The 17,928-nt window shown below is 38.5% G+C and overlaps 1 protein-coding gene across 1 annotated transcript in view; it reads right to left on the bottom strand.

The window, feature by feature from the left end:
- LOC120806511 (LIM homeobox transcription factor 1-beta-like) overlaps positions 1-17,928 on the bottom strand; it is a 69,536-nt gene that overhangs the window by 1,895 nt on the left and 49,713 nt on the right. The window contains exons 3-7 of the mRNA XM_040157751.1: positions 11,267-11,499; positions 10,861-11,036; positions 9,545-9,622; positions 3,071-3,137; positions 969-1,136 (exon numbers count right to left, since the gene is read on the bottom strand). Of these exons, the coding sequence (XP_040013685.1) occupies positions 969-1,136; positions 3,071-3,137; positions 9,545-9,622; positions 10,861-11,036; positions 11,267-11,499 (722 nt within the window). The remainder of the gene's footprint in view (positions 1-968; positions 1,137-3,070; positions 3,138-9,544; positions 9,623-10,860; positions 11,037-11,266; positions 11,500-17,928) is intronic.

The following is a 17,928-nucleotide window of genomic DNA, read 5'->3' as shown; positions in this document are numbered from 1 at the left end:
ATGTCAGTAAACACAATATACAGCCACACTTTCCAAATGTTTAATTGCAGGGATGTGTGGTACGACTCTCCTGGGTATTATTTGGATATATTGGTCTCACCAGGTCTAAATGATAACAACTCAATGGGTTATCCATTTTTAATCATCCACCACTCCTTATTGGTCAATTTCTATCATTGCCAATAAAATTTGAGTAATCTTGGGTTGTATTAGTATTAAAGCCATCATGGTAAGGGTAAGAACATAGGGCAAGTGTCATTGCATCAGGGAGAGAGAAAAAACTTAACTGTTTACATTTTGTAACGTGTTGGTATGTTTTTCTAGTTGTTATCTCTATCTGGCCCTATGCAGAGATATACTCACTAAATTTCCTATAGTATTAGTATTGCACTTCCACAAAGGTGAGGCCTCAGAAGAGACTGGTTAAGAAAGGAATTGCAAAATCAAAGCAACAGATGCTGAGATATCCTGACTTTTGGTCCCTGGTATTGGTCAAGCTCCAAAAACACTTGTCCTACACTTCCCATGATGCAATTTGATAGCATCTTTCATTAGGCCCTCAATGCCTGGTAAATGCCCCATTTTTTTTTAACTACGCAACCCCAGTTTGTAATGGAGGATTTTTGTTATACATTTGTAGTCTCCAGTCACAGGCTAGGATAACTCTGATGATATCATTGGGAAGAGTGAACAATCTTAATGAGTAAAATCAGTGAAGTTTCCCTATGACAGTCATCTGAGATGGGATACAGGGTGCACTTTTGGATGTTAGATCAAATTTTAGGAGTGTATCTTTAGGGACCATATAATTATTTTTGCACGACAGATATCCAGCTGGAGAACACTATGAACAAGATTCTCTAGACCACTTTATCATAGGAGGAAACAAGGAGAATGCAGAGAACACATAAAAGAAAGACTACAGTTTTAGACGTGCAGGTAGAGTGATAATAGAGTGTGATGCTCACCATAGGGGTTCATGTGGTCACCAGGCATCTGTGGTGGGGTGAGACCCTGCTGGAAGGGGTCGGTGTTGTAGCTGTTGTGCTCCATGGTCACCAGATGCTGCTGCTGTTGGTTTGGAGGGAGAGGCCCTGAGTAGGAGCTGAGCAGGCCCTCTATACAACCTGTTACTTCTGTAACATTCAGTAACAATAAGTGAGAGGAAGGTTACAATCCTCAGGTGTAGTAATTATACATGACACGCACACATTGTTTTCCTATATTTGTGAGGGCATCTCACTTTTGCCCACCTTCATTGTCTCTATCTGACCTATTTTCATTTTAACCTCTTGACCAACAGTGTTGGGCAGTAACGCATTACTTAGTAACACATTACGGTAAGGTGATTACTTTTTTCAGTAAGAAATTGTGTAAGGGTTTGCAATTCAAATTTCAGTCATTAAATCAAAGTTACTAATCTTAGTAACACTTTCTTACCTCTGACATTTCAGGGGTTGCTTTGTTTCCCGTCATACTGTGAGATGTATAGTGGCTTAATATAAGTTTGGTCTCTCTGCATACAGTGGTGCTAGCTTGACCTTGTGCAGGGGCCTGAGGTGTGCAGAGGCCTTTAGAGTTGTGGTAGAGGTGTGTACCCATTCTTCTGAGTTTGGGACTTCTGGAGAGCTGTGTGTAGTCACCAAAGCTTAGCTAGCTGCTGGATGGTCAGTAAATCCCTCTAAACTGTTTGGCTGCCTGGTTGTTAAAGCTCAGTGTCTCCTTTAAAGCAATTTAAAGACACATTTAATGGAGCTGCAGTGTAAGAAAAGTAAAGTGATGAGTAACGTAATGCACTGCTTTTACTCATGTGTCATTAGTAAAGGATGTAATTACTTTTCAATGAATGATGTGTACTGAGTAGCTGATTACAGCTTTCCACTAGACTGCTGCTTCAGTGTCACTGACTGACTGATGGTTTTTCTCTGAATCACTCTAACAGTAATAATTTATACCTATTAAAATGTATCGATTGAAAAGGTGTGAATGCGTCAGTCTTATATAACACAAGTTTTTCATATCCTTATTATATACACATTTGGTGTATAGTTTTCCGATCCACCCAAGCAACATGTTGTTAGGTGTAAATGGGATTTGTGTGCAAATAAAAGTGTATTAAATGACATCTGGATTTTATCCTGATTTGAGACGATTGAAATGACAACTATATATGGGACTTTATTGCCTGAATCCACATTTTCTGGCTATCTGTATGTTGTTTTAACAGTTGTTGCATTTATTTCTTTTACTTACAGTTTATTAATTTGTCCATATATATATATATATATATATATATAAAATATAAATATATGAATATTTATATAGCCTGTGGAATTATTGAAAAAGCAATAGAAAGTAAGAATCTCTTGCTCTGCAGCATTTACCAACAGAAGAGACACAAAATCCATGTTTCTTCTACAGACTATGAATGCTGTACATCAAATTATTCCTTATAAATCATACAGTGTATTGTAAATGCATTGTCATAACTGACTGATTTTTTGATCTTGAAGATGTCTCACCAGTCATCCAAGAGGCTTTATCTTATCCTAACATCAACTTCAAACAACCTCCATTTTCTGGTTTGCTTTTCTCATTTGGTTAACAGCAGTAGCTTTCACTATAATAAACCCAGCTGCTATGACAATATTGACATACTGCAAGTCCCTGAACAGATAGAGGCAGTATTTGCCAATGACACACTTATCTAAACTGTCTGCTCATATCTGCTGTGAGACAACAGTGACAATAAGCCCGCTAGCCATGACGAGCTGTGCTGCAGAGAGAAATACTCATATTTACCAGCAAAGATGTCACTCTGGCATCAGAGTATGGGACTCATGCTAAAGCCCACAAAACAGGGAGTTTTTGCCTAATGTTCCCATAATAAATGTAATACTTCAAGCTGCAAATAATTTATAAATTACCTAGCTTTCAGTAATCACTGCTATTACAGAATTGACAGATTACGTGTTGCAGCTCAATGGTGCTTTTCTTTTTGTAACTTTGGAGAAAGCAGCTAACCAGCTAACTAGTACAGTAAATAGACACACAGATGATAAATCCTCACCTTGGCCTAGCCTTTGACTGTTATGTTGCTCCTGCTGTTGCTGCTGTCTGCGGGCTAGCTTCTTCATCTGTAAATAAATAAATACAGTGAACAGCTTGGTGTCTGACAGGCATTAATTGAAGAGACATAAGCAAAATATGAAAGGGCTCACTTGTCAACCTTTTTAAATTATATATTTAAAATATTTAATTAATAACTTAAGTCTGAGGTGTGATATGGAATTCCCTTATGTTTTAAACCCCCACCTGAGACTACAACCAAAAAATGTGCTCTGAACTTTGACTGCTTTGAATATTGTGGTGTTAAGGATTAGCTATCACTTGTCATGAAGAGATAATCGACAAGTCAAAATATGTACCTGAGGTCATTACAGATAGTTATTGTGATAATTACTGAAAAGGATTATTTCCATAAACATTTTAACAATATAAAACATGACAACCATAAATCTCAATTACATTATTTGAAGAAAGAAGACAATCTAAACAATCTTACACCAGTGACAGTGGAGAAGAGGAAAATGCCATCTTGTACAGAATAAATCCGCACAAAACCTTGGCCCAGACAAGCTTAAGGGCAAAGTGCTTAGGGAATGTGCCACTCAACTGATTCTGGACTCTAGCTTTGTTTCCCACATATGGTAGGAGTCCACTGAACCAAAAAACTCAAAAGCCAATGTCCCAAATGACTACAGGCCAGGTAACATCTGCGTTATGTAAATGCAATGACCCTGTGATGTGTGATCACCTCTCCACCTTTGGCTACAGACAAATTCGACCAACTCCAATTTGCCTAAAAAGCATGGCGAGGGGCTGAGGATGCATGTCTGACAATATTGGATACAGTGACCCAAAGCTTGGGTGTTAATACATTCCTTTTGTAACTGCCTCTCTGGCCTACAGCTCAACCCAGTACTGGTGCTTTGGATTAAAAAATTCCTGCAGGATAGGCCACAACATGTAATGGTTGGTGTGCTGTGGGAGGAGACTAACATCTGGTGATGCTGCCCATTCATTTTTTGAACCCCTTGAATTAGAAGGGCAGGTGGTGGAGCAGGTGAGGGCCTTTACATACAGTACCTTAGTGTAGAACCCTGTCCTTTTCTGAGCACAGTGACTCTGCGTACAAGAAGCGCATCTATCTGCTGAGGAAACTCAAGAGTTGTAATATTAGGAAAGACATTTTAACAGCTGTCTACAACTTTCTCTCTGTTAAAAACAAATGAAAACTTTCTCGGATCCTCAGACACTCGAGCAAAACAACAGGTAGTAGAGCAAGTAGATGTAAAGCAACCCTCCTCATACAGGATCATTCCCACTCTATAACACATTCCAACTCCTCCATCAGGCTATTGATATTAACTCTCTGGCCAGGAAAAATATATTCAAAAAATCATCCTACCAACTGCCATTAAGCTTTGAAAGAATTAATTCCCTAACACTTGTACATATTGTCACTTTACAGCCAAATAACCCTACAACTGTAAATACATGTATATATTTGGCTGGACTGCAACAGTGAGGCCAGCTCTAGAAACGTGAATGTGTATGACTGACTGACTGAGGGGCGTTTACAGGCAGTGTTGCCAACTTGACATCTTTAACACTTGATTTACCGACTTTTCAGACCCTTTTAGAGATTTTTTTTCGCAAAGGCACCTAGCGAAAAATCTAGCAACTTTTGGACAAATCTTCAATATTTTCCGTAGATAAAAGTCACTATGTTGCCCTGTAAGCATGAGGTCAGCCTTTCCCTCTGGAGGCACACCTCTCTATGTGTCTCTTTCAATTAATGACAGCTGACTTAGACGTGAATGAGCTTCTAACTTTCTCCCTGAGTGATCATTTTACAAGTAAATATAGCCGAAATGACAGCACAGCTGTGTGTGTAAAAACTATAATAAAATATAGCCGTAAGTGGCAGTTTGTGGGCTCAAGCCCTTTTGTTCTTATTACTGGAATTGAAATAGTAATTCCTTATACTATTTGCTACTGGAAAAAGTAAAATTATTACCGTCACATTACCAGTCAACACTGGTCTCCATATTTTTAATCGTGACAAAATTAACCTCTCGATTTTGTGTGCAATTCATCAGCAATCATAAATATGAAAGGAACTGACAATATAGCAATTTTCAAGGATTAGGTTGTGACACAGCGAATTTTACACTGCCACGACATCCATCCAATGACATTGTTTCCATTATGACTTACTTCATATCCATTCATTACTCTACCAATGTTAGGCCAACGCTTAAAACTCACTGAATAAGTAAAGACTTAATTTAGTGCAAACTGTCTGCAGAGTGACAGAAGTAGATAAATTCCACAAATATATGAACTTAACTTCATGTTTAAGTAAACAAGGCTACTAGGACAGAGACTTCAATTCGTGAAATAGAAAATGTGCTCAGTAGAGTGTAGACGTCAACCAAGGTCAATGTCAAACAACATACACCAGACTTCAGAGAAAAAAATTCAAAGTCATAGTAAATGACCTGGAACTACCCCAGAATTTAATGGTTTCTTCCCTGGCTCATGCCCCATCATTCCACCTAATTCGATGCTAACTGGTTCAGTACTTTTTGTGTAATCTTGCTGACAAACAAACAAACAAACAAACTGACAGACACGGATGATTACATAACCTCCTTGGCGGAGGTAAGAAACAAACCCTAGTTTAAAATTAAAAACCCCATAAAAATACTGTACAATAGGGCCATGTGGAGAAAGATTTATGGTACCCTCTATTGGCCCATTTTAATGTAACTTTAGAAACTTGGTTAAACATAAATATCTATCAAGTTTTGTGATACTTGAACAAACTCTTTGATTTGCACCATGCTCATGCACATATTTGGAACTGGTGGCACCCCCTATTCCCCCCCCACTTCAAAATAGTACACTTGTTCAACATTGTTATGAAACATGTCCTGCGAGTTTTGTAATGATTGGGGAAAAAAAATCTGATTTATAGTCTGGTTTGTGTCATGCCATGCCCATTTTTATGCATTTGTAACATCCCCTAGTGGTAGATTTGATTTAAGGGTATGTTTCAGGTACTTATGTAGACAACCTGCAAGTTGTAGGATGATTGGCCGAAAAGTTGTTGACTTTGGTCTATTTATGTGCTGAGCCACCCCCTTCTGAAGTTAATTGGTCAATAACTTGAAAACCAAATAAGATATAAACAAGCTTACACACGTTTTGATAAGCTTAGTGCAAATTGTTCACTTTTTTAACTATTAATTATAGCACCACTATCAGGCTGATTATGATAATATTTCATGGGAAGCATTGGCACATCATTTCCAGTTAGGGTACCAAGTTTCATGTCTCTAGCTCATTCCAACTCATAGCAAATTGAGCAAAGGCATAAGATGAAAGATAATGATGAATAGGCCACACCCAAATGCATCAATCCTTATGTCACTTCAGATTTTGGTTAAAATTTTCCCCCAGATCTTGTTAACCAAATTTGGTGAAATTCTGGCCACCAGGTTTTGAGGTAAATGTTTTGATAATTGTGGGGCCCCCTATGGGTCAGGCTCAAAATGCTTTGGTAGGCCTATTCCCAAATGTGTACTGAAAATATCTACTTAGATTTATGATAATTGAACAAATTGTTATATAATATAGCTATATAATATAGATTGATTATTGACTGCAATAAATGGCCTATTGGATATTTTGACTGTAGCTTATTCTCTCAAATGCCACCAAGCACGGCAAAACAGTAGATTTTGAAATTCTTGATCCACTGAAGCTTAACTGATTAGGAACTGGTTTAGTGTCATGATTCCTGTCATACTCCACAGACTTTCCTCCTTCTCCCAGATTCACCTGCACCTATTTCCCAATCACTGGAACCTCCCCGCCTATCTAAGGTGTTCTTCCCTCTTTCCACCAGCATGTGGACATTCCCACAAGGAAAGATATTATTGTGGACTTGTGTTATGGCAGCATTCACAGTGCAGGCACATCCACCGCTTGGCTTTTCAGACCATGATGTTGTCTTCCTGCTTCCACACTACAAATTTGAACTGAAAAACAGCAAACCTCAAATCCACTGCACCACCCAGTGCTGAGAGGATGCTGTTAAACAATTACAAGGCTCACTGGCATGCACTCACCAGGACGTTTTTCAAGGAGAGCATGAAAACAGGGTATATCTTATCGCAGACTATATCAAGTACTGTATCTCCACTACCTTACCCACAAAAACTTTTGGGAGATAACCTATATCCAAGCCCTGGATCATCTTCCATATTAAGCACAGCCTGAAAGACAAAAAGCAGACAGCATCTCAGCGCAAGGACCAGGCTTCCCTTAAAACAATCAACAAACAGATCAAGAATGACATTATTAAGGCCAAACTCAAATATAAGGACAGATTGGATCTAGAGTTTAGCAACATGAACACAAAACAAGCCTTTCATAAAGTGAGAACACTAACTGTTGTGAAACTACTCAGGTTTATTCCAAAATCACAGATCCCACCAACTTTCACCCACCCTTCACAGTGGAGGACATCCTACAGCAGCTGAGCAGATGCAAGTCTGGCAAGGCAACAGGGCCAGACGGCCCAGTCCCTTTCTCTACACACGCTACACAAACAACTGCATCAGCCCCTCATCCATCACCACTTACTAAAACCACTCCGATGACACTGCCATACAAGGACTACTTAATGACAATAACTCCATCACAGCCTATCAACACTCTATTTCTCATTTTGCACAATGGTGCACAGAAAACTACATCCAACTGAATATGGATAAGATGAAGGAACTGGTCATTGACACACCAAACTGACCCCTCACTGGACTGAACCCCATCTCCATCCATGGCAAGACAGTAGAACATGTCAACAAATTCAAATATCTTGGATTCACTTTAGACAATAAACACAGCTTGGATCAACATATCACTGATATCCATAAGCAATTCCAGCAAAGACTCTACATAATCTGTAAACTCAGAGCACTGTCTGTTGCCCCCGACCTCCTGTTTTTACTTTACACAAGCACATGTTGCCTCCAAAATTACCCATTCCCCTACATCCAACCTCTCTTAATGACAGAGCCACCTCACATCTTGCACTCACAATAGTAAATGACACCAATCACCCCCTCAATCCATTTTTCACACACTGCCATCAGGCTGTAGATACAGGACTCTAAAATGGAGGAGAGCTTACTTTTGGCAGAAGTTTTGTCCCTTCTGCCATAGCATTGTATAGAGCCAAATTTGTCAATGAATGGGATGTATGTACTTTATATGTGCTATGTGTATATGTGTATATGCGCTGGAAGACTGACTGACGCTGGAAGACTGTACGCTGTGGTGTGGTTACCTGTATGTTTCTAGTACAGTTGTATAGGCTGTGAAAACAAATTTCCTGACAAAGCTACATCTATATCTATTCTATCTATTTTTTCCAGTAAGTTGCCAGATCATTTGTTCATGTCTCAGTGTATTTCCCTTTGTGCTGTTCATGCTGTGGACTCTCGTTCCTGTTACCTTGCCTGCTATCTGTATTTAGTTACTTGTTGTCTGTTACCTGCCCGCCTGTCTGTCTGTCCACCTGTCTGCCTGCAAACCTGCCACCTCACTGCACCAGCCTACTTGTTTGTCTGTGCTTAGGTCCTCCCTGTCTGTGCCCCTACCACCAGCTGTGACGCTTTAGACAATTAAGCACTTTTGGGACCCCATTTTCACATTTTATCTGAATAATGACATAAATTCTGCCTGAACTGTGATTGTACCTTGTTATAAATTATGTAGGTGGATTTTGAGTTTGAGGGACATGTGAGGCATGACAGTCAGAGACAGCTGAAGGCAGTCTTGTAATTTGTGTTAGCCTTGCTTACTAGGCTAACATTACTTCTACTGTAAGAAGGTAATCAAAGATAGTAGAGAAGCTTGAGATCACCCTTATCTTGGGTGTCATGGTGGTTATTTTTCTTTTGCAGAGGTAAGGCTCATTTGTTACTTTTGATGGACAGCTTGATGTGGCAGGAAAAGGCTGAGTTAGTGCCCTTTCAATTTTTTTCAAGAATGTGGTCGAACTGTACAGATTACATTTACACCGGGCTGAGATCACTTCCATAGAACCAAAATGCATGATTTAAAAATTTCTTTATGGAACTGAGCCCCTGTTGAGTTGAAAGGTGACAGTTACCTTTCTCATTAAGCTTGACTTTGTAGAACTTGGTTTATATAGATCTGTTTCGTGGGATCAAAACAACAGAAAAACTGAAAGTATGTAAGTTAAGACTGTAATACAGCTGCAATCTCCACTAATGAGTAAAAGGCAGAGGCACAGTATGACTGGCAGCCACTGTCTGAAGATGTGAATGCTCACAAGTCATAAACATGGGAATGCTTCCATCCCACATGACGTGAACACAGCATTAGCCATGTATACAGTGTAAGTGTTGACAGCTTGTTTTTGGTGTACTGCTGTACTGACCTTTGCTCTCTGGTTCTGGAACCAGACCTGGACCACACGAACACTCAGTCCTGTGTCTGCAGCCAGGGTCTCTCTCACCTGAGAAGTCACAGCACAGTCACACTCATCAGCCATTTTTACACACTAATATCATGTGCATATTAGTGTAATGCATATTTTGTAAATGTCAGACAGCCATTATGTAATCAGTCACCCATTGCTGAGAGGTATACGCAGTGCATGAAATAAACTTCTTACATTTTCTTCTGTGGCCAAATTGTGATAGTGGTTTGTAAGTCTATCTCAGCACAGTCTGAGCTTACTAGAAAATAGGCAAATATACTGTAAGGCACATGCTGGGTTTACATTATGAGTAAGTCCAAAGAACTGAGCAATGAGGTTCCACCTGCAGTAAATGAGTGTCTGAAAATATCTTTGATGTGACTTTCATAAAGTCAGCTGTTGTTTCAGGATAACCAAAGAAAGCTTTACAGTAAACAACACACTGTGTTTCAATTGCATGTCCATTTATAAAATATCCAATCAATGTTGTATTAGGTAGACATTAATATTGTATGTCTGTACCTTTCATATACATACAAAAGTTATCATTGAGAAAACAGCAGCAGCAGTAGTAGTAATAGGAGTGGTAGAAAAACTACCAGAATTGATTTGGGAATACCGCAGTGTATCGCAAGTACCAAACTGGGCCCATTTGAAATTACATCCTTCTCTTGTTTTAGTCATGTAAGCTGCATCATCCTACTGTATCTGAGATGAAATCATTACATGCACTTCCCTGGATATAACATGAATTTAGATAGGATCAGAATAAGCCGTCAAAACCCACCATATGTAACTTAATATCTGGATGCATCAGTTAATTTAAAGATTTGAATGTCTTGGCCATTCACAAATGTTATTTGTGACAAAATATAGCTTTGTTAAAAACTGCAGAGCCAAACTATACCCTTTTACTTTCTTTATCAGTGTGATTTGTGTAGGAACTGGCGCACTACACTTTTCTTTATTTAGTCTGTTAAATTACCAAACTAAAATTCAACCATGACATCAAGCAGTAAATATCTTGATGGATGAATGAGTCTTTCTGTTTTTTCTCCATAAATTGTTTACCTTGTGTATTTTTGTGTGCTGTGTTACTAATATTAAAGGGCTTTTATTTAACAATACTGCTCTGAGTCTGATTTCCCGATTTCAAAAAATGAATGACAGAACAGAAACAGGAGGGTGATAATTCCAATCTGGCCAACCAAGCAAAGCTTTAGAATGTAATAAGTAGTATGTAAGTAAAGTATCTCACTATACTAGACCCTCACCTTTCTGCAGGGTTTGGATGAGACCTCGAAGGAGGCCTTGAAGGCTCTCCTCTGCTGGGTGGTGAGGATGGTGCGTGGCCGCTTTGGCCGGCGAGGGTCTTTGCTGTCATTGCAGCATTTCCCTGCTGAAGGGCACTTCTCTGACTTGACATTCAGATCCCCATCCTCACTCTTATCTGTCATCAGACACAAAGAAACAAACAAGCATTTTGTTTTCTGCAGAGTTGACTTGACTGCAGTATTTGTGTAACTGCATGTGAATTCTCTTTTTCTACATTGAGGGAAGGTAAAATTCAACTGGAATGATACTAATTAGACCAATATAACTTAGAGATCAGTACATAAAATAATTAATCGAATGTGTTTTCAAATTCACTGGGTTTGTAATTGTCCACCATAGTGTTACCTGAGTCAGAGTTGTCTGGACTAACTGTGCAGAGCAGGTCTCTCTCCCTCTCATAGTCATTCTTGCACAGCAGCTGACCTTCTTTCAGAACAAACTCGTCTCCTTTGCAAAGCTGGCGCTCACAGACACAGCAGCAGAAGCAGCTGAGGTGGTAAACACACTCCAGAGCTCGCATTACAAACTCTGTGGGTGCTATCTTCTCCAGACAGCCATTGCACTTTGTAGCAAACAAGCTGAGGACACACAGGCGAGAGAGGAGTGTTAGCAGTGCGGAATGTACTGTATAGGGAAATGCCAAAAGAGGTCAATGTATCAATTTTATTTTCCCCGAAGTCCAAAAACTGGAAAAACAGTCTCTCCAATAATCACTTCAAGACCCGTCACATTTATCTTGTGACCCCTTGGAGGGGGACCAACCCCTACATTTAGAACCAGTGGACTAAAATACTGAACTGTATGTAAAGTCGTTAAAACTAGCTTTACCTCAACCAGCTACAACAGTAACTACACTGTTTAAACATTAACACATCGTTATTAATCTAATAAAAATCTGACAATGCCACATAATATAATCACTCACAAGGATTAAACAAGTACTTTTACTTTGATATTTTAGAAATATGTTTTGCTGCCAATAATTCTGTACTTTTACTTAAGTGGCATTGTTCACGCAGGACTTTTACATTTAATGGAATATTTTTACATTGCTGCATTTGTACTTCTACTTAAGTAAAAGATCTGAATATTTCTTCCACCACTGTGACCACTCATTGTTCTGCAGTGGGATGAAGCTACCGATCAAGTTGCTAGTGACACCTCCTATTACTTCTTTAGACTTGATAGGATTCCATTGGATGAATGGGTTGACAAAACACAGGACTTTGTCGCAGGAGATGGCTGTTTGATTCCTATTTGAAACCAATTGTTTTATTCTTGACTGTTCCACCATCTTAACTACATGTTTATTATTGTAACCATGATGACAAAATTCCTCTAACCTTAAGGAAGTATTTATTTTAACCTGACCCACAATCTTTTCCTGAAACTAATCAAGTAGTTTTTGTGCCTAAAGCTAACCAAATTGTGAACATTTCATAAGCTTAACTGCGTTGCATGCTTATTATCGTAACCCTGTCAACAAAGGTCTGGTATGCCCGCCGCCCAAGGGGTGCCATTTCAGGACAAGTTCTTATGGGTCCTATCAGAGGGAAGGGACAAAAAACCTAAATAGTTGTTCAGGTTGTTGAGAGAAAAAAAAGAAAAAGAAAAAGCAGGCAGAGTGCAAACCACCACGAATTTACACACTGGATATATTGTACAGTGTGTCATTACTGTGCGCTGTAACTTCACCTCCACACAGCAAAAACAGAAACCAAAACAGAAGCCAGATGTGTTCAGGATAAATTAATGAGCTATTACTTAGCACTCATTTTTAACCCTTTCAAGCTCTCTCTGTATGTGAAAGGCTTTTTGATGTTGTAATGTGCCCACACAGGGCATGTTCAAAGGACTGATTCAGATGGAAAGAATAATTTTCCACCCACTCCCCACAACCACCTAATGAGGCAATATGTGATCTTAAAAAAAGGAAGTGGGTGCTATTAGATGAGGGAAATATTACTGAACCAATATGTTCGGAGTCTAGTCCACTTTGACAAATTCAAGATGCTTCATTTTTTTCCGATTAATCTTTTTTTTGTTGTTGTTTTTTTTAAGCAAAGATGCCATCAAAGGAGCCACTAGTCAATTCCAAATTTTTAAGAAAGCACTTCTCACTGCCAAAACACATTAGACCACAAGGAGACTGGTTTCAAATGCTACATTAAAGCACAATTAGGAGAAACAATATTAATAATGGATATTTAGGATGAACATGGTGTATTTAGAAAGAAGTGGTGAGAAACTAATAGGTTTTTAAAATGTCACTGGGTCCACAAGTTATAAAATTGGCAGAGAACATTGAATGAGGAAACCTCCACCATACATACAACCATACAACTCACCTCACTTCTGTTATATCCAAATTCAATTTACTTCTGTTAGCACCAGCAAATCTGGTCTCCTAAAAACAACCCCCTCGCCTGACAGAAATGTGGATATTAGATGATTCTGCAAAACCCTGCATTAGGTTCAATGCAGATGTTTTTTAATATTCAGTGCCATTGTTTTAAAAATGTTTTCCGTACACACCAGCAATTCACAAGCTGTAGAAATAATTACACAGACCTAGAAATGCTGCACTTAGAGTGATGTTTTTTTGTCTGGACTCAAAGAGGGTGCTGAGTGTGGATTAGGTCTATAGTATTATTATGATGACTGCAAGCTGATGAGCAACCAATGAATGGAGCTTAGACTGGGACGCAACAAGAAGCCATGGTCACAGCCCCGCACAGATCTCTATAGACACATTCTTCATCCTGACAGCTCCGAATGAAAATGAGAAAACTTCCCCGAGAGACAGTGTGGAGAAAGAAAGATGATAGAAGCCAAGCAGAGAGAATAGACAGACAGTGAGCAAAAGACAAAAGAGAGAGAGAGAGAGAAATTTGTGTGAAGTTCCTTTTTGGAAGTGTTTACGTTGTGGGGAGTGTGTTTGTGAGAGAGAAACTGACAGATTTTCAAAAAGCCAGAAAAAGAACTTGCAACTAAAAATATACAGTGTGACCAAGGGATTATAAAATCCAAAAGGTTTTATCCCCTTGGGAACATTTATGCACTCAGCAAATTTCATGGCAATCTGTCTGTTGAACACATGTACAGTGTTCCAAGTTTTATGGCAATCTGGCCAGTAGTTCTTGAGATATTTTCTCTAGACCGAACTGACAATCACCAACTCTAAGCTCCTAAAAATGACCTATGTTAGTAATTAGCATCAGTAAATACATTTTGTAGGAAATGTAGAACACCCCAGAGTACAATTTCTATCTACATAATGAGTAAATGTTTACACTGAAAGTACAGTATCTGCAAACTGTGATTACCAACACAAACTTTTCATACCATTCTGCAAAATTCCATACCATTCACTGTTAAAATGTATTACATGTGCTACAATATTAGCTCCTGGTAACTAAAGCTTGGTGAATGGTTTAATGGTTATGTTTAGACAATTGAAAACACATAGGTAAGATAATGGTTATGGTTTTGTTCACTGGTAATGGATGTCCTTAGTCTTAATTAAATATTGGACAAGACTAAGAGTCTACTGAGTACCATGGTGTCATGAGCTAACTTGTGGGCTAACATGTTCACAGTGACAATGCTAACACTAGGATGTTTAGCAGGTATAGTGTTTACCATGTTCATCATCTTAATTTAGTGTGTTAGCATGCTGAAATTTGCTACTTAAACAAACAAGTACAATTGAAGCTAATGGGAATGTCATTAGATTTGGAGATAGTTTATCGTAAAGCAAAGTATTGGACAATTTAACGTTTTCACTTGATGATAGTGCTAGTATGAAATATTCTGCTTTTATCAATACACCGACTTTTTTATTTCGGCCGAGTGTAAAAAACTTTAAAATTTCCGGCATTAGCACTTTTTTTTTTTGTGCAAAATGAAAATGCGATAAAGACAGGTGGATGGAGACAAATTTACTGTCTGTACCAAATTTTATGGCAATCCATAAAATAATTGTTGAGACAATTCACTGTTTTTATAATAACAACAGAACCACTTTGTGTAATGTGAGAACTGTTCCTCGTTGTGATGAACTCAGAGAGAATTATCTACTGACTCTGCAGATCCCCTCAGACCTATTAAGCTCTGTAGCAACTTTCAACTCATTGTTACAGTTTTATGACACCCTACTTCACTGTTTGGTTCAGTCTCACTGCTCTCATCAACTGCATTTCCAGCAGTAGCAGGAAGCTACTTTACACTTTGGTGTAAGTGGCTGTGTATGATCAGAAAGCAACAGAGGCAAGCCGACTGAGTGTTGAATCTGGGAATAGGGTAAAAGGAAGGAGGTAGATATAAAGGAGGTACAGAGAAGCTCAATGTTTGGACAACTGCACTCCATCTCCTCGTCCGACTACCCTCCTGTATTCAAAAGCTTTTTCTCTCTGCTGTCCACCTCCCTCTGTCTTCTCTTTCAACCTCTGTCTCTCTGCCTGTCTGTTCAGAAGCTGACATTTACATTTGACACACAAGTCAGTGGGGAAAAGTGAAAGAAAATATAAGAGACAGAGACTATGTTATTATTGATATCAATGACTGTGAACTACAAGTATCATTTCAATGTTGCTTGTGTTTTTAAAAAAAAAAAAAAACACTTTTTATGAACTGCTTTGGCCATACAACAGATAAACATGTCATGGTGATATGTACTTGTCCAACTGTACAAGGTAGACGGGTAGACCTGTGCAAGAGTCAAAATACAAATATAGTTGCGGGATCCAAGCATACTGTTTGACACGCATGCATTATGCAACAAAAATCAACATGTGTGCACACAGTTCACAACAGACCACCAGAGAAACTGGAAGATACACACACCAAAGTTGCTGACCTAGATTCAAATCAGTGATCTTGTGGTTACAGGGCATGTGTCTAGATTAACAGAACACCAGGACAAGACAGCTTACATTGACAGCAATGGACATTAACATTAACTGAGTTCTACATTCATCAGTATCAGTATAGTACTGCATTGAAGTCAAAGAGAGTGAATAACCTAATGACCCATAAAACGTAACCATTATGAATCATTGTGCTGGTGATCAGTACATCATAGGGATTTTGGAAAAGGGTGAATTATTTTAGTGCCTCTTACACCTTTAACACCCAGTCAACAGCAATGGAAGTCAAGGGATTGAGTGGAGGATGTAGTGGTAAAATCCCAAGAAATATACTCTGTATGCCAAGGTATATTAAGAATGTTAAGAATATATGCTCTGTGTGTCAGGTATATTAAGAATATACTCTGTGGTTTACAGTATAGACCAGAATATATTGGACATTGATTTTAACTTTTAACATTGATTTTAATGATAATCGGACTCAATCCTTGGGCTTGCAGTAAGTAATAGAAGTATTGTGATTAATCTGAATTAAGAAAATTATTGCTATAATACACAGTTTGGAAATATTAAAGTTAAAAAAATATATGGCCTTGGAGATAATGGTGTCAGGAGATGCACGGACTTACCCAGGCAGGCCAGGAGAGTTGGGGATTTTCCAAAGTGACTGACACCATTATTTCCAGGTGGATATGGAGGATTTGACCAAATATGGAAAGTATGACACCATTATTTCCTGATGAGGTGAAGTTCATTTTTAGAAAAGAAGGTGGAGAGCCCACCAGTAAGGAGGAGCGATATAAGGTATAAAAGATGATGTCTAGCTATGCTTTCTTCAGTTGGTTTCCGGAGCTAACTTGTGTTTATCTCTTGTGAAAGAATAAACTCTATTGCATTGAAATCTGATCATCTCCAGTGAGCTTTTTTGAACTTTTGAGATTCCAGAAACTCATCACCTTCAAAGAAGTTAAGTGTTAGAAGAGAGGTCCAGAAATATACTCTGGCCCTGATCTGGGCATCTTTTTCTCCAGCAAGGAGTGACAATCAGCACAGGTCCCCTATGGATTTTAACCCATTATTTTAAGGGTCATAGTCAGCACCTTTACCCCTAGACTATCAGCTCTGCTAGTGAATTGGTTGTATTTTATTTTCACAACCCTAAAGTTAGGGATGTGTTTGTACGAGCATATTACACTAAAACATTTATTGTCAGATCAATGAACAGATTTCAAAAGTTTTTACAACATTTTATGCCCAGATTCTAAACTATCTTTGACTCAATTTGAACAACTCACATTTGAACATCTATTTTAGGAGTTTATCAAGTAGGTCTGTGTTCAAGACTACTAAAGTTGGGTTCAAGACATGTCCAAATTCAAGCAGCTCTAAGTGTTCGTCAAGACCAAGTCCAAAAGGGGTTGAGTTTGAGTCAATACCAAGTCCAAAAAAAGAACAGAAAAAGAAAATTAGTGCTCATTCAGTCTAAAAAAATTAATCATATCAGATAACAAAATATTCTGGCACAATGTTAAACACTAACCATTAAAGTTTTATATAACATTGAGTCCATTACTCTTTGGACAGTGACACAATTTTCATAATTTTGTCTCTGTATACCCCCCGCAATGGATTTTAAAACAAAGCCATCAAGATGTGACTGAAGTGTAGACTTTCAGCTTTAATTCAAGGAGTTTAAAAAAACCCCCCACAATATCCGTTACAGCCATTTTTATACATAGTCCCTCATTTTCAAAAGCTTAAAAGTAATTGGACAATCGACTGACAATCAGTTTCATGGCCAGGTGTGGCCTGTTCCCTTGTTATTTCATGACAAATTAAGCAGATAAAAGGTCTGGAGGTGATTCCAAGTGCTGAATTTTCAATTCGTAGCTAGTGCATTTGAACTCTCTATATGTGGGCCAAAGAGGTGTCGATGCGAATGAAGGAGGCCATCATTAGGCTGAAAAAACAGACAGATGGCATAAACTTTAGGTGTGGCCAAATCAACAATTTGGTACTTTCTTCAAAAGAAGGAACTTACTGGAGAGCTCAGCAACACCAAAAGACCTGGAAGACCATGGATGACAACTAAAATGGATGATCGCAGAATTCTTTCCTTGTTAAAGAAAAACCCGTCAT

Source organism: Xiphias gladius, chromosome 20 (assembly GCF_016859285.1).
Source record: "Xiphias gladius isolate SHS-SW01 ecotype Sanya breed wild chromosome 20, ASM1685928v1, whole genome shotgun sequence".
In the NCBI taxonomy this organism is placed as follows: domain Eukaryota; kingdom Metazoa; phylum Chordata; class Actinopteri; order Istiophoriformes; family Xiphiidae; genus Xiphias; species Xiphias gladius.
Note: the sequence above shows the minus strand (reverse complement) of the source record. Positions and strands in the feature narration are given on the sequence as shown.